We start from the raw sequence: 17,024 nt of genomic DNA, 5'->3' as shown, positions 1-17,024 counted from the left end.
TTTACGTTTTGTGATTGGAACTTTTTTTCCTTGAGAAAAAAATGACACTTGGAGATGATATAAATAATCCATTTTGTCAATGTTTTCAAAATAATAGTCAACGAACTTTAGAAACATAAAAAAATATATCAGCTAGAGTTGGTGGGCCGGTTGAAACTGACGGAGTCGTAGTCGGCTAATCTCAGAAAGCCGGAGTCGAAGTCGTTTAAAATATGACCCGACTCCGCAGTCCTGATGCTCAATGCCAAAAGTTTTTGTCGAAAATCGGACTTCCCCCGTTTGAGTGCATGGTTTTGTGGTTATGATTCCTCGAGTAACTAAGAAACAAGTGTTGTTTGTGTCGAGGGATAAGCACAGTGATTGGATTGCTTGAAGTGTGGTTTAGAAGTTATGTAGTCACTCTGATGCGGTGGCTTAAGGATGATCAACGTGTTTATGAAATATGTTGATGTCGGAAGCTGTGAGGTTTAGCATCACGAGTGGCTTGTGAACGGATTATGTCAAAGGGGATAATTGAAATTTTATAAAGCATAGGCAATTTGTTTTCCATTCATAAAATAAAAAAATCATTTTCCATGCAAAAGCACTCCGAAAACGAAGTTCCTCCACACAGAAAAAAAAATTATGTCCATCCCAGTGAAAATTTATTGAAATGGAAAATACCGTGGAATCAAAACTTTACTAAATTCAATTTCAAAATCACTGTCCCGCGGCATCAAAAACCATTGAAATTGCCTTCGCCGCCGGTGGCAGAACGACTTAATCTTGGTTTGATAGCGCCCTGGGAATGGGAGTTGCCAGAAAAGTTAAAAGTTTTGGCTGCTCCGGAAAAGTTAAACAAGAAATAAATATTCAACTTGCTCGCGAGGAAAGTGTGTACACACATGAACATACGCGCACACGTGCGAGCATTTTCCCATATATTTGAGTAAATGCAAAAAAATGCAAAGAAATAAATATTACAAAAGTTTTGAGGCCTCCGTTTTCCCTTTCAGCCGGCCTTCTGTCTGGAGGGAAAATATGCTCAAATTTATTGTATCCGTTATGAAAGGAAGAAAAAAAAGATTTCTCAACATAACTTTTTTGTTAAATCAAATGAGCAATCTACCTAGTTGAAATTCAAAAATCCAAAATATCAGATTGAAAGCACTTCCAAAATTGTATAACTGCTGGCGGGACTATTTTCAGTTTTGATTACTTCGCTTAGTCTCTTTTTGGAATGAATTGTGCAGCTGTCATGTATGTTTTGAATTTTGGGTTAAATGATTTTTGTCACAGAGTTGGTAAATATGTTTGTACAAATGTTCATTTCTTATTAAATCCTTTTTCAAGCATGGAGCTTTTCAATATTTTTTTTTTAATCAGCCTTCCTATGGGTTGTTGATTTGTCACGTGAAATTGTTAAGAAAATGGAACATTTTGAGTTATGAAAAGCTTTATGCAGAGTCAAACATTGCAAACAAGAAAATACTCGCTCTCAGTGGCGTGTATTGCCCAAGCAAATAAAATTAATGTTGTGTAAAAAAGTAAAGCAAAACAGTCTCTAATTCAAACAATGAACAACATTCGCTTTATTCCGACTTTATCCTTAGTGAACAGCGTTGATTTCCTTCTCGTTCTTGTTGTAGATCATGGTGTCGTAGTAGTACATATTGGGCGTGAACCAGATCTTCTCGTCGATGGGCCGGTCGAACGGATATCCGAACGGCAGCGAGTCGACGTAGCGGGCTCCCGAGCCGACGCCGCAGTTCAGGGTGTAGTCGTAGCCCTCGTACTGAGGAGTGGACGGGGCGTGGTACGGCGAAACGATAAAGTACAGCTGGAACGGCATACCGCCCTTCTTGCCCTTGGGGAGCATCAGCCGGGACGGGAATCCGCAGTGGGCTTCGGTCATGTCCAGTGGGAACTTCTTGACGCCGTTGTACGCATCCATAACCCACTTGTACAGCTCGAAGTAGCTGGTGCGGTCCTGCACGTACAGCGGGAACTTGGTCGAGTCACGGACGATGGTGTTCTTGCCAACGACAAAGTCATACGGGAACACATCCAGCAGGACAAAATTTTCACGGTTCTCGTTGACTCCGTACACGTGGCCGTACGCGTCGTATTTCGGTCCCAGGTACATGCGGACAATACCCTTGGTGGCCTTCTCGGACATGACGTTCAGCTTGACGGTGAAGGGCATGTGGTTCAGACGCCACTGGCGAGCCTTGATGACAAAGTCCTCACCCTGGTAGTGGGCGATCTTGCCAAACTTCTTGATCGTGGACGCGGACTTCATGGAAGCTTCATCAAAGACCTCCACATCGACGGCGTTGGTAATGTCAGCGTCGTAACGGTCAAAGTAAGTGACCAACTTGTCGACTTCAGCCGATTCGATCTTCAATCCGGGGAAGTTGATCTCGTCGTAGGTGTAGTGCGGCAGGTGATCCTTGAACTCCCAGTACCAGTGGGTGATGCGCTTGTACAGCTGGTAGAACATCGGGTCACGCATCGAGGTCTCAAAGTGCTCCAAGGCACCCGGGATGACCTTGTGGTCGTCAAAGTGTTCCACGGAAGCGCCCAGCAAAACACGGGCAATCTCACCGACGTACTTGTAGTAGCGAGTGTTGACACTGTCCGGGTTTTCCTGGATCAGGTTACCGAGGTACTCGATCGATTCGGGTTTGGTCAGATCAACGTGGCTTCCGTCGGGCAGCACAATGTAACCCTGATCAATGACCTCACGGATGCGGTGTTCGTAGTCGATGAGCTCATCAATCTCGAAGTAGTTCTCCGGGGTGTACACGTTGAAGAGGTTGTCACGGGACGGGAAGCTGACTCCGTTGTAGTAGTGCATGTTCGGGTAGTATCCGGTTTTGATGGGTTTGTACCAGGAGAACTCCGGGATGACTCCCAGGTCGTTCGACAGGCGTTCCAGGTAGTAACGGGCGAGTAGCTGCTGATGTTTGTACAGGTACATTTCACCGCGACGGTCCTTGTACAGTCCGAATTCCTTGCCTCCCATCCAGAACGGATAGTCAGCATGGAAGTAGTAGTAGTACGTGTTCAGGCCGATGTCCTCGGTGAAGTACGAAACCTTCTGGTCCTCGTTGGTGTGCACGTACCAGCCGGTGTAGTTGGTTGGGATGATGGCGGTGTAGACGTCGTCGATCTTCTTCATGCCGTAGAATCCTTGCATCTTGTACTGAGCAGCCTTCTGGATGACTTCAGTGTTGAAGAAGTAGTATGGGTAGATCTCGTACGGGGCCGGCAGTTCCAGACCGGCCATATCCTTGCGGTGCAACATGGCGACGGTGACGGCGTACACAAACATACCCTCGTTCATGTGGAAGCGAGCCCACACGATCGACTTGTAGAAGGTTTCCCAGTCCTTGGCGTAGTAGAAAACGTGGAACAGAGCGATCGCCTGCTCACGGTGCGTCTCGTGGAACACGCTGAAGATCTCATCGAACGGCAGCATACCGTGCTTGTAGAATTCAACAAACTCCTTGACGGCTTCGACGTTCGTGTAGTGATCGTAGTGTTCCTCAATCTTGTACTCCTTCGACACTTCCCACAGCTCGGTGTGAACCTCGTGCTGGTGCACGTGCTGGAACACCTCCAGCAGCTGCTTCTGCTTCACCAGGAAGTCCTTGTCAGCGTACGTAATCTTGTCCTCGGGCACTACGACGTAGCCGGCAGCCAGAGCTGCCAGGCCCACCAACGCTACCAGTGTGATCGCCTTCATGTCGAAACGACTTGTGATACCTTTCCTGGTAGATGCCAGGGCCTTTTATAGTCCAACGAGCAACACCTGGGTGCAGGATGCTGTGGCGCCACTATCAGGAGAAAGATAACCGCTGCTGTTACCAACTGGTGCTGCAATTGCTGTTCTGAACTGCGAAAAAGTTCGCGATAATTCCGCGTTCGGAGGATCTGGAGCACATCGTTATTTATAGCCGCACTGTTACTATCAACACTCTCGGGAGGGATTGGTATCTAGCATGAATTGACTTTAGTTGATTTCTGAATTCCACTGTCAGCGTTTCAAAACTTTATAATTTGATACAAAAGGATTCAATTGCTCCCCAAGTGATAAAAAATCCCACGTAAAGGGACCAGCTTCTAGTCTAGCTCGCATGAGTAGTGCGGTTCACTGCAAACAATAGTCAACAGTCGCTTCTTATCAACACATTAGGTAGCTTCTAGCTACCTAAACGCCAATTGCCTGGAGCTGATTGAACTATACGAGACAGAGTAACCACCTCGAAAACGTATGTGTAACAATAGCGTCGTCGTCGTCGGTAACCCTACTCTTCTGAAACCGTACTCTTTTGATAGAGAGCAGTTTGGGCGTCGGAATCGCACATTTATTGGCCGCATTGTCTCGTACAAACATTACCGGTGACTAACCCCGGTAGGTCATGTTCTAGGACCACACAAATTCCCATTGACAGGTGGCAATAAAATATCGGCTTATTCCTTAATGCATAATAAAATATGTTCACTCAATGTTCTCCAGCCTGAGCCAGCCCGTAATAATGTGTCCTGGATGGGAAGGGTACATGCGAGGCCAGCAGTACGGAACGCAAACTCTGGTCTGCTGATAACCTCCGGGGCGTTGAATCGTGTCGTGGTTCAGTTGGGCCAGAATGTGCACGATGATGCACTGCCAGCACTGCATCACACCGAACGTTCAACATTTTCGGTTCTCGGTACAGGTACCCACTCCCGAGGCAAAGAAGTTATGTTTGTGGACCGGCACGTGATTCAAGTGTGAACATCCATTATGCAACTTTTTAAGGGGTGATGTATTGTTATGGAGTTGGTTTTATTAGAATTTGACAAACTTAGGCAGAACTGGTCATTTTTGTACCTCATTTATAAAAAAAACTTTGTACTCAATATTCAACAAAGATCTTGCAAATGTTTCTTCTTTTTCTCATAATAATTATTCAGCTCCGATTTGAAAGCCAAAAACCAGAGCTACAATCAACGCTTCATTTTATTGGCAGCTGCTTCAACGAGAACGATGACCTCGTTCGAGTCATCTATCAGGTCACAAAACTGCATCCCTCCTCGTCTGGATGATGGCAGCTAAAATGCAACCAAAAGCAAAAATAAGTTGAACAGTCATCCAACTGGCTGATAGCTTCACCCCCGAAATTGACTCGACTTGGCTGTAATAACAAAAAACACCAAAACCATCACAGCCAAAAAAACAAGCTGATAGCGCTTATTATGAAACATTAAGCATTATCTGCCGCCGAGCGCATCGCGCTGGAACCGGCGAAGTAAAGTCTCGTCCAAATGGCACTCACATCAGAAGAATAAGGGACGTCCCAAATTCTGGAGTCTCCGGCACGGGGTAATGACTGCCACTTGGCTGTTCTTAGTCACGCCACGCTGCCAGCTCCCGATTTCACGCTCAAACTGTCCCATCCCATCCTGAAGGAACCAAACAAAAAGCAAGCGGTTGCCATTGGGACGTGGACCATCCAATTTCCTTTGGCGACCTTCTGTCGTCGGAAGTAGGAAAGGAAAGTCGCACGGAAAGAAATTGGCACGCGAAAACGCCCCAAGGTAGGCAGCGCTGTCACACGTGGTCGCAAGATGGCGTTGCGTGCGTTCCCTCTTAAGATTGACAATTGACAGTTGACAGATTGGCAGATTATTGACAGTGAGTTGTGCTTACCTGGGTGGGAAGATTACCGGAACATTCGCAGGTGTCACTCCGTTTCGACTTCCGGTGGTTTGGCAGTGACGTCTGTTATTGAAGCGAAAATTGTACAATTCACCTTCTGTCGATTTTCCTGTCCTTGCAGCGGAAGCGCAAGACTTTGTCGTCTTCAATTTCAAAATGTACCAAAATTGAAAAGAAGCAAGACGTTGGTTTGCTCAAAGTGTTCATTGAAATAAATGAAATATATTATTTGGCCCGAGGCAAAACCGGTAAATTGCATTTCGAATCGGATATTAATTATCCTGCAAAATGTCCCCTCCCCCTCGGTGCGGAACTTCTTCGGGATGTGATGGACCTCCGGGTCATTGGACCGTGCTGCCAGCTAGCGACCGGTTAGTTATGGTACGAATGATGTCTAGTGTTGCCGGAGAAGTTAGTTCTGGCACTGATGAATGCAATTTTGCTTTTGCCATAACTCAAACACGTTGCGTGGGAAAAGTAGCAGTTCGTGAAACGTTGACAGTATTGTCCTTCTGCGAGAAGGCTCAACTCGAGGAGAAGCATAAAGTTTGGGGTCCCCAAAATTGTACTTTGAATATTTCAAAAATATTTGGCCAGGACCGAATGGTTTTTCTCAAAATTTGGTAGATTTTTTTATTTCATTATAAAAAATGTACCAAATTCCTAAATTCCAGGAAAATTGCCTCCTTTCCTTATTAGGTAATTGGGTTTTAGGATTACTAAATAATGAAAGGAGGCAAAATTCCTAGAATTTAGGAATTTGGTGCTTTTTGCCTTCCTCACTGAGGTAAGGCTATAATCCTGCTCCAAAATTGAAACTTTTATTGCAAGCTCGAAAAACCCACCTTGATGTATACATATCGGCTCAGAATCGAAAACTGAACAAATGTCTGTGTGTATGTGTGTGTGTGTGTGTATGTGTGTGTGTATGTGACCAATAATGTCACACAGTTTTCTCAGCACTGGCTGAACCGATTTTGACCAAACCAGTCGCATTCGAATTGGTTTAGGGTCCCATACGGTGCTATTGAATTGTTTGAAGTTTCGATAAGTAGTTCAAAAGCTATGTATAAAAATGTGTTTTCGCATATTTTCAGAAGTTGAATAAATGGCAGTAAACTGAACCAAACATCATCATGCTATACATCGTTAGTTAGGTAATTCAAAGACCTTTCCAACGAGTTCAAAACATAGATAATCTGGCAACCCTGTCTCGAGTTATAACCACTGAAGTGAAATATATGAGCAATTCTCTACAAAACCGGCCGATTTCGACCATTTTTATTTTTTGTATTTTTTTATTTGGCTCAAACTTTGTGGGGGCCTTCCCCATGACCAAAGAAGCCATTTTGCATCATTAGTTTGTCCATATAAATTTCCATACAAATTTGGCAGCTGTTCATACAAAAATGGTACGTAAATATTCGAAAATCCGTAACTTTTGAAGGAATTTTTTGATCAATTTGGTGTCTTCGGCAAAGTTGTAGGTATTGTTAAGGACTATAGGTACACGGAAAAAAATTTCCGATTTTTTATTAACTTTTTTCACAAAACTCAAATTCCCAAAATACGTATTTTTGATTTTCGAGATTTTTGATATGTTTTAGACAAATCCGCAACTTTTGAGCTATAGAGAAACATGGTCAAAATCTGCCGCCGAGTTATGATTTTTGAAAAACTGGTGATTTTGGAAAAAAAAATTTTATACATACAATTTTTGACCTCATTTTTATGCAAAATTGAATTTGCAATCGAAAATTACAGATTTTTGATAAAGGGCCCCGTTTTCAAGATATAGCCACCGAAAGTTTGATTTCAGCGCAGTTTTGCGATTTTTTTGACCATAGTGACCATTTCTAAAAAATTTTTTGAAAAGTTCAGAAAATTTGCTATAAAATTGTCTAAGAGACATTGAAGATTGGACCTCTGGTTGTTGAGATACAGCGGCTTAAAGAAAAAAATTCGTTTTCTAAGTTCAGCCCACCATAATGACGATATCTCAGCAATTAATGGTTCAATTTTCAATGTTAATACATGAAACATTCGTGAAATTTTCCGATCTTTTCGAAAAAAATATTTTGAAAAAAATTAAATCAAGACTAACATTTTAAAAGGGCCAAACATTGAATATTATGCCCATTTAAAATGTTAGACTTGATTTAATTTTTTTCAAAATATTTTTTTCGAAAAGATCGGAAAATTTCACGAATGTTTCATGTATTAACATTGAAAATTGAACTATTAATTGCTGAGATATCGTCATTAGAAAATGGTGGGCTGTTTGGGTGAGACTTAGAAAACTTCAATTTTCGTGTTTCTTTTTCTTTAAGCCGCTGTATCTCAACAACCAGAGGTCCAATCTTCAATGTCTCTTAGACAATTTTACAGCAAATTTTCTGAACTTTTCAAAAAAAATATTTTTAGAAATGGTCACTCATGGTCACTATTTTTAAAAATCGCAAAACTGCAAATATTTCGCTGAAATCAAACTTTCGGTGGCTATATCTTGAAAACGGGGCCCTTTATCAAAAATCTGTAAAGTAATTTTCGATTGCAAATTCAATTTTGCATAAAAAATGAGGTCAAAAAATTGTATGTATAAAATTTCGATTTTTTCCAAAATCACCAGTTTTTCAAAAATCATAACTCGGCGGCAGATTTTGACCATGTTTCTATAGCTCAAAAGTTGCGGATTTTGTCCCTAAAACATATCAAAAATCTCGAAAATCAAAAATACGTATTTGGGAATTTGAGTTTTTGTGAAAAAAGTTAATAAAAAATCGGGAAATTTTTTTCCGTGTACCTATTTTTTCTAAATAGTCCTTAACAATACCTACAACTTTGCCGAAGACACCAAATTGATCAAAAATTCCTTCAAAAGTTACGGATTTTCGAATATTTACGTACCATTTTTGTATGAACAGCTGCCAAATTTGTATGGAAATTTATATGGACAAACTAATGATGCAAAATGGCTTCTTTGGTCATAGAGAAGGCCCCCACAAAGTTTGAGCCAAATCAAAAAATACAAATAAAATCCATTTCCGGTTTTGGTAGAGAATTGCTCATATGTACTTTTTGTAGCCGGATCTCACTTAAATGTATGTAAACAATGTCCGAATCCATCATACGACCCATCTTTGGATAGATAATCGAAAGACCTTTCTAACGAGTCCAAAACATTGATTATCTGGCAACACTGTGCCGAGTTATAACTACTTAAGTGATATTTATGTACTTTTTTGTAGCCGGATCTCACTTAAATGTAAGTAAACAATGTCCGGATCCATCATCCGACCCATTGTTGGTTAGGTAATCGAAAGACCTTTCCAACAAGTCTAAAACATTGAAGATCTGAAGACTTAAGTGAAATTTATGAACTTTTTATTCCGGATCTAAGAAATAGATGATTTTTTTGTACAATTGTTGGTAATAAGTGAGGAAGGCTCCAACCACATAGGTGGATTAAGTTATTTTTTTTATTTTAGTCAGAAGTTAATGAATTCATCTGTTATTCTAGCAGTCAAAGGTTGGAATATTGAATAAAAAACAGCTCTCTAGATTTTATAATACCATCGAAATAAAAACATTATTTTTGCAAAAACAGCTCAAACAAAAATACCACATTTAAAACTATTTTAAAAATTCTTAAAAATCTCAATATCCCAAAAACGATCACCCTGTCGTACTCCAAGAAAGGAACCCGGCATCCTTTTACAATCTCAAGACTGCTTCCCAAAACCAACCTAATACATCAATTCCCATCAGCCTCAACACCCGCCTGCGTTTCTCCACAACACCACCGGGCAAAGCCGTATGCTTCCGGCCCAGGAAAACCATCTTACCGGTTCTCGGCAGGTGCAGCTCTCTCTTATCTCGGGCCACACGGGTTCACCACAATTGCAAACAGAAAATGGCTGGGACGGTCCTCCCAAGGAGGAAACCACATCACCCTTACATTCCACACACGCCGACTCTCTGTTTGCATTCACACTGTTGCGAACAGCAGTGGAAGGGTTGTACATTTTACCGTTCCAGAGTGGGAGTGTCGAAGATTTCCTCCTCCAGAGATCGAATCTTTTCCCTCAAGGGGGCAACAGAGGGTGGCAAGATTCAGGTTAGGATTTATGGTATGCCATTTTCTGTGCAGCTAATTTCCAAACGAGGACGACGGGACGTCGTTCCGTAAGAAAGGCTGCTCAGAGGTACCTTTGGAGAAGCTGCTGAGGAAATTCTCCAGAAAAGGAAACTCAGTTAAAAATATTGTACGTTGCTGAGGTTTTTCCTACTTGAACTAAGTATTTTTAAAACAGTAAAAGGGTTTACCTATTAATTATAAAGCTTTCCTTAATTAAAAGGCAAGCTTTTGACAAGGTTGCTTACAGTAGACACTACAAAAAAAAAATATCAAGAGATGCTTAGTCAACTTGCAATTTGCTTGAGAACTTGCTGCAAGCTCCCGAAAAGCTCGTCCAAAGCTATAAATGTAGGTGATGAAATATATATCTTACTCTCCTAAGGGGGCCTCATCTTGACTCCTGTGTGGGTGTGACGACGGACGAGGTCGGATCACTTTGCTAGAAGGAAATGCATTCCACCCACATCCCACCTCCCTTCCCTTTCCTTTCCCCCGTTGTGTTGCCATACAAATGACAAAATCAATAAATGGAGAATTTCGAGCTCCTTTCCCAAGCGACAGAGGGAATCTTTGCCGGGAGGTGGTGGAAAAGGGCAAGATTAAATGCAATAATAATACCAGGAATTTTATGCTTCTGCCCTGGGGAGGAGGATTGCAGGTGCCGAGAGAAGACTCGGGTCCACGGAACAGGAAGGGCCGTCATAAATTCAAATCTTTAGCCTCTAACCGATGATATAAGAGGGAATTGAAGACTAATGTCAAGAATTTTGATGGAAATTATTCGTATCAATTAAATTGATGTTGCATTCAATAACTTTTACTTAATTTATTTAAATTTATTGAAATGTTGTACATCAATTTAATATCGTTCAAATTATTGCATAATAAATATATCAAGGAAATAGCAAAATTTAACGCTCGGTTCCCGGGAATTTTAAAATCTAGAGAATCGTTTTCCTCTAATTGTATTGATTTGACAAGTAGTAAAAAGGAATATTTTTTTGTCTCTTTCCAGTACATAGTCTAAAGGATTTGAAAATCTTTGTCCCGGACGCCGTCATCATGGGCAACGCGGCCACCCTGTCGTGTCAGTTTGAGCTTGAAAAGGTACGAAACTGCTCTGAAGAAAAAAAAAAACATAATATCATCACAACTAATTAAAACTTGCATTTTCTCCACTGTCCCAGGCATCCCTCTACTCCGTTCGGTGGTACTTCGAGAGCGAAGAGTTCTACCGTTACGTCCCCAAGGAGTCACCGCCGGCGCGGACCTTTCCGGTATCTGGCATCACTGTCGATGTAAGTAACAGCTGACCCTCTCCGATAAAACACACGCAGCGAATTAATTAAATGCGATCAATTTGCAACACCGTTCACATTTACAACCGATCCCATCGGAGATAAATTAAAGTAATGGTCCACATTTGGAACGACTCAATCTGGGCCTTCATTTAAACCGTTTAGCATCCCGGAACGACCTTCTCGAGACTTTGAACCAAATCTGCACCAGGAGGGCCGTCATAACGATAAAAATAATTACACTCACTTCTCACATTAATATCATTTTAATTATGACACCTCCTCGCTTCACCCTGGCTTTTCTCAAAAGTCTTTTGCAGACACCGCCTCACTTCAGTTCAAAGCAGAATAGTCCCACGAGGGCAGTTATCAAGTTGATGTGCGCAAACGAGCAGGCAACCCAGTAATTATTTCAACACCCCTGCACCTCCTGGAAGGATTTTCCCATCGCACTTCCAAGACACGTTGAGCCGAGAAATTATCGAAAGTGAACTCGGAATTGTCACTTATTCTTACATGGCTGAAGTGGTACCAGCTGAAGCAGTAGATGGTCTCGGTGGCTCATGGAGAACTACGAACTAATTTCCTGAAACTGTTGAGAGAATGGCTCTTATTGAGATAGTTGAATTTATATAAATATTTCAATTATTTGATTCAAATTGCTAGAAGATAATTGATTTGTGGAAGCATTGTCAAATGTAAAATTTTCATACAAACTAGAAAAACCCGACAAACTTCGTCTTGTTTTTTTTTCGTTTCTTGACGTTTTTAGCTTGTTTGCTTATTCAGCCTCCTGTGATCAAAATTTGATTCTACGTAACTTTCCCCATACAATGCGTGCAGATTTTCCGGAATCGGTTCCAGAGTGGCCAAAGTTGTCACTTTTTGGAGTAAGAACCTTCTTTGGACTTATACGAACTCAACGCAACAAAAAGAAGATATTATGTCGATAGATTGAGTAAAAAGTTGCTAAACTATCCTGAAAGTGAAGACGTTTTGATACTTTATTTTTGAGCAATTCTCTACGAAATCGGTCTTTTTTATTATTATTATTTTTAGTCCGGCTGAAACTTTTACGTGCCTTCGGTATGCCCAAAGAATCCATTTTGGTTTATTAGTTTGACCATATAATTTTCCATACAAAAATGATGAATGAAAATTCAAAAGTCAGTATCTTTTGAAGAAATTTTTTAATCGATTTGGTGTCGGCAAAGCAAACCAATTTTGTCGGCAAAGTTATAGATTTGAATAGGGACTACACTGAAAAAAAAATGATACACGTTAAAAAATTGGTGAGTTTTAATTTCACTTTTTGTCACTAAAACTTTGAATTTCAAAAAAAAACTTTTTTTGATTTTTTATATGTTTTAGGGGACCTAAAATGCCATTTTTTCAGAAATTTCCAGGTTGTGCAAAATATCTTTGACCGAGTTATGAATTTTTCAATCAATACTGTTTTTTAAAATCTAAATATTCGTCGCAAAATTTGTTCAACTACATTTATTGATGTAAAATCAAATTTTCAATCTAAAACTACTTTAGTAAAATTTTGATAAAGTGCACCGTTCTCAAGTTTAAGCCATTTTAGGTAACTTTTTTGAAAATATTAGCCGTTTTCATTTATTTTTCAATAAGTGTACATGTTTGCCCACTATTAATTTTTTTAATGATGAGAAAATTATTTATATTTAGCTCCGCAGAAATTTCTAAGAAAACTTACAAACATGTAAACCGAAAATATGTGTTTAAAATATTTTAAGTAGTGTTCGAAAACTGGGCCCATTTTTATTTTTTTTTATTTTGAGTCTTACAATAGACTTCGATTTTACTTGAAAAATGTCGGGAAATAGCCCCTCTTTAACTTGCCATTTTATTAACCTAAAATACATGAAAATGTACACCGTGGGACAGTTTCGTCAAATTTGGCATTAATTTATTTAGCATTCAAATATTTGAAATTATTTTTTATTTTAATTTAATAATTTATTTGAATTTCAATTAAATATATTTTTCAGCTTAATCATAGGTTTTAAAATCTTTTCATCTGGTATCGGTTCTTTCGAAATTTCCAAAAGAACCGCGATTTTTTTACTAGAACCATGGTTTGTTCGTTCTTTTTAGTGAACCGGCTCTTTTGAGCGACTCGCTTTTTTCGCCCACCTCTATTTTTTATGAAAAAAGGCTATTTTTGCAACTACTAGAATTATTTTGAACCACATTCTGGCAACTGGGTCAGCAAAATAAAAAAAAAGCTGCACACTAATCCGCCAATCAACCGTGTCGTCAATATGCTATTGTTCTCACTTATGAGCTGCATAAACTACCGACCAAGAACAATGCCAATATGTCCCATTGTTGGCGTAAATCACAATTGCACCATTCGTGGGCCCAGTTCAGTCTGCGATTCTGCAGTGCTGCCAGCACGCTAACAGTTTTCCCTCCTGTGCTCTCACTCTCTCTCTCTCTCTCTCTCTCGCACACGTGCTATGAAAGCCGTTGGCAGCGGATGTTAATTAAAAAACACTTTGTAATATTTTAGCACTAAAATGTGCAGCTTCCGTAACGTCCTGAACAACAAGACAAAAGGCAAAAGGGGGCCTGCCTTTTCTGCTGAACCATGCCTCGTGGGGGTGAAATACACTCTGCACTGCCATATTCCCAACCCATGTGTGCCCTGCCCATATATGAAGAGGTGCCAGCTAGGAGAAAGGAAAAAAAAAGTGACCTAAAACGCATCCAGCCAGAACGAACGGTTTTAATTACACCCTATGCCGTTTGCTAGTGTTTGAGCGGTTGCTGCATTCAATGGAAGCTGAAGAATCTTAACGTGAACGATGGACTGATTTTCAACTGAACTGGCAGGCATGATTTAAAGGATTTGTTATGATGTGTATGTATGTAGCAACTCCATATATTTTTTATTTGAAATGCTAAAAAAAATATCCAATTTTTTTTAAAAATTACGTCCTAAATAACGTCGTGTCTGTCTTATGCGCACGTCGAGTTAAAGATACCATTTTGTGGCTTCCTTTTTGCCCTTCTTAGATCCCCAAATTTGATTTCATACGAGAAATATTCAATAAAAACCTATAAAACTCGGTACATTGTTGTAAATCAAATCGAATATTACTGGTCTTTTATCAGATAATTTCACAAAAGCTTCCTTATTTGACATTAAATATCGAACGAATAGACATTTCGAGACATCATCAGTTGAAAATTATAGTCAGGTAACACTTGAAACAACTCATTTTCATTGATTTGAATTCCCTGTGAGGCTGCATCTCATAAACTAATTGTCTCAGAGATATTTTTTTTGGTTTTAGTTCAGCTTTTCAAAAAAAAAAATTCGAGACTATTGTTCCTTGACTGTGACCGAGGTAAAAAAAGAAGAAAAAATGAAATTACAAGTCATATAAAAATGGCTCTCACCAATAGCATAAATTATACAAAAAAAAATATTTTTATTCAATTCGGCGAAACGTCCATTCGGCGAAATGACTTTCGGCGAAACGTACCATTCGGCGAAACGACATTCGGCGAAATGACCGTCGGCGAAACGACATTCGGCGAAACGTACCAGATCCGTTTCAACCAATCAGGCTCACATTTCGGGGAAGGTATGTCTCCTGGATACCCTTTTGCCATATGAGTTGTTTGGATATGGACGCTCCCTTGTAATGTTATTTATAAATGTTTGTTTCTGGCGTATAAAAGTGAAGGACAAAAGTTACATTTTGGCTTAAATGCTGCCATTTACACATTTTGTAGAGCATGTGTTGGGCTACATTGTCCTTTCATTAGAATTGACCAAAATTTCAAACGAGTCCAAAGCATTGAAGATCTGGCAACCCTGTCTCAGGTTATGATGACTCAAGTTATGCTTAAGTCCTTTTTTGAACCTGGATCTTCCTTTTTTGTTTGTAAACATTTTCCGAATCCATCAACCGACCTTTTGTTTGAATGCTAATCGAAAGACATCTAAAACGAGTCTGAACCTAGGAACCCAGTTTAAGTTATGATAGTTATGATTATTCCAAAGTAATTATAATTCAGATGAAAAAGGCACCAACCTCATAGGTGGATTAAATTAGTGTTTATTTTTAAAACCACTGTAACTTTTTGGATTGGACTTAAGGTAATGGTCAATATGGGACTTTCATGAGAGAATTGATTCCCGGATTCGGGTTTTGAAAATGTTGACGTTAAGAGCACTTAAAAAACAGTTTTAGTAAATGATTTTTGTATTTTTTGTAGGAGAGTTGCTTCATCTAACATTTTTCTTGAGTCTTTTTGTATGGTGGGCTCACCTTCAAATTTGACAATTAAACTTAAAAATCAAAAAATCTCATAGAAGTGGCGTGTATTTTTCTTTCAGAGCTCGTGCACAGGACTCTCAAACCAGAGGTTCGCAGGTTCGAATCCCGCGGTGGGCGCTCTAACCTAGGAGGCCAAAGGCTAATCTATTCTAATCAATTCAGGAGTCCAAATGCTTCACGGCGTGTTTTCTGGACAACCTTAAGGAGAAAAAATAGTCATCGCTACTGTCAAATGTGTTTTATAGGAAATTTTCTCACACGGAAAAAAAAGTGTGCGAGAAATCGTGAATTTCGATTCACGAATTCGTGAATAATTTTGTGCATGATTTCGTGATACCTTTCATGATTTCATGAATTTTATTCATGAAATCGTGCATAAAAATGCACGAATTTATGAATTTTATTCATGGCTAAAATATTTTTACGAATATTCATGAATTTTCCTTCATGAAATCATGCATATCACTATTCATGATTTCATGACTGATTTACATGAAGTCATGACTAAACTTCATGAATTCATGAAAAATATTCATGATTTTACGATTATTTATGCATGCGTAAATTTTACGCCGTAAAATTTTATTCGTGAATTTATGAATCATGTTTTCATGATTTCATGAAAGTTTACATGATTTCATGAATAAAATGCATGAATTCGTGCATTACATTCATGGGTTTATGAATTTTTATCCATGTTTATGACGAGTGATCTTGATCAATCAAGAACAGTTTCGCTCGAACTGTCAAGTTTGTTTTTCGCTTGCCAGTTCAGCCGCGTGTTTATTAGCCACGAAGTCAATCGCGTTGTGACTTGTCGTGTCCTGTTTGTTGTGTTTGCCGGTGAAAGTGACCGTGATTTGTGGACCCGGGATTTAGAGGTGCTGTCCACCGGAACCGGGAAAAGATCTGCGGCCGTTCCGTTGGAAATGGCAACGGAGCCAAGAGCTAGCAGGAGGAGGACCAAGTTGCAGGAAGAGGACCGGGCGGCAGGAGGAGGACAGAGCGCGGGAGGAGGACCGAGCGGCAGGAGGAGTAACAAGGTAAGAGTGAGGACAATCTGCAAAAGACAGAACAGTTCCCGGTTGGTTCGCGTGTTTGTTTTGATTGCCGAATCAAAGGGAACATGGTCCATAAGACTGTTCCCGTGTTTTATCTCCGCGTGTGACAGTTTCTTGGTCGCGGACTCGTAGGGATTTCGGTTTTCTGTCAATTGTCGGGGCATTCTACGCGTGTGACAGACTGTGAGGTTTGTTTTGGTTTTGGAAACGAAAAATCCCGTTTTTATTGGTTCCCGTGGATGCGCTGAGTGACATTTCGGCGATTTGTTTTGAGCTAGAAATGGGGACAGGTAAAGTATTTTAATAATTTTAATGATTTTAATATTGTAAGCATAAGCTTTTTTAAGCATTTTAAGCAATTATATTTTCTTAGGTACTTTAATTTTGTAATGTATAATAAGTTTTTTGAATTACTATTATTTTGAAGTATGTTAAATATGCTAATGAATTTAGGTATTTTTATTTTTCCAGGTATGTAAATATTGTGACTTTTAAAAGTTTTTAAGTATTTCAAGTATTTTA

The 17,024-nt window shown here is 39.8% G+C and overlaps 2 protein-coding genes across 2 annotated transcripts in view; one reads left to right on the top strand and one right to left on the bottom strand.

The window, feature by feature from the left end:
• The window catches only part of LOC6032983, a 430,596-nt gene that overhangs the window by 390,534 nt on the left and 23,038 nt on the right, over positions 1–17,024 (top strand). The window contains exons 5-6 of the mRNA XM_038265997.1: positions 10,840–10,931; positions 11,012–11,122. Of these exons, the coding sequence (XP_038121925.1) occupies positions 10,840–10,931; positions 11,012–11,122 (203 nt within the window). The remainder of the gene's footprint in view (positions 1–10,839; positions 10,932–11,011; positions 11,123–17,024) is intronic.
• On the bottom strand, positions 1,543–3,755 carry LOC6032982 (hexamerin-1.1). Its single transcript, XM_001843442.2, has one exon. It carries the CDS (start codon positions 3,728–3,730, stop codon positions 1,589–1,591), a length of 2,142 nt encoding a protein of 713 aa, XP_001843494.2. The 5' UTR covers positions 3,731–3,755; the 3' UTR covers positions 1,543–1,588.

The sequence above is a fragment of the Culex quinquefasciatus genome, chromosome 1 (assembly GCF_015732765.1).
Source record: "Culex quinquefasciatus strain JHB chromosome 1, VPISU_Cqui_1.0_pri_paternal, whole genome shotgun sequence".
In the NCBI taxonomy this organism is placed as follows: Eukaryota; Metazoa; Arthropoda; class Insecta; order Diptera; family Culicidae; genus Culex; species Culex quinquefasciatus.
This window is presented reverse-complemented; position numbering and strand designations above follow the sequence as displayed.

Coding starts and splice junctions, on each gene's coding strand:
- LOC6032982 (XM_001843442.2), bottom strand. CDS start 3,730: ATGAAGGCGATCACACTGGTAGCGTTGGTGGGCCTGGCAGCTCTGGCT.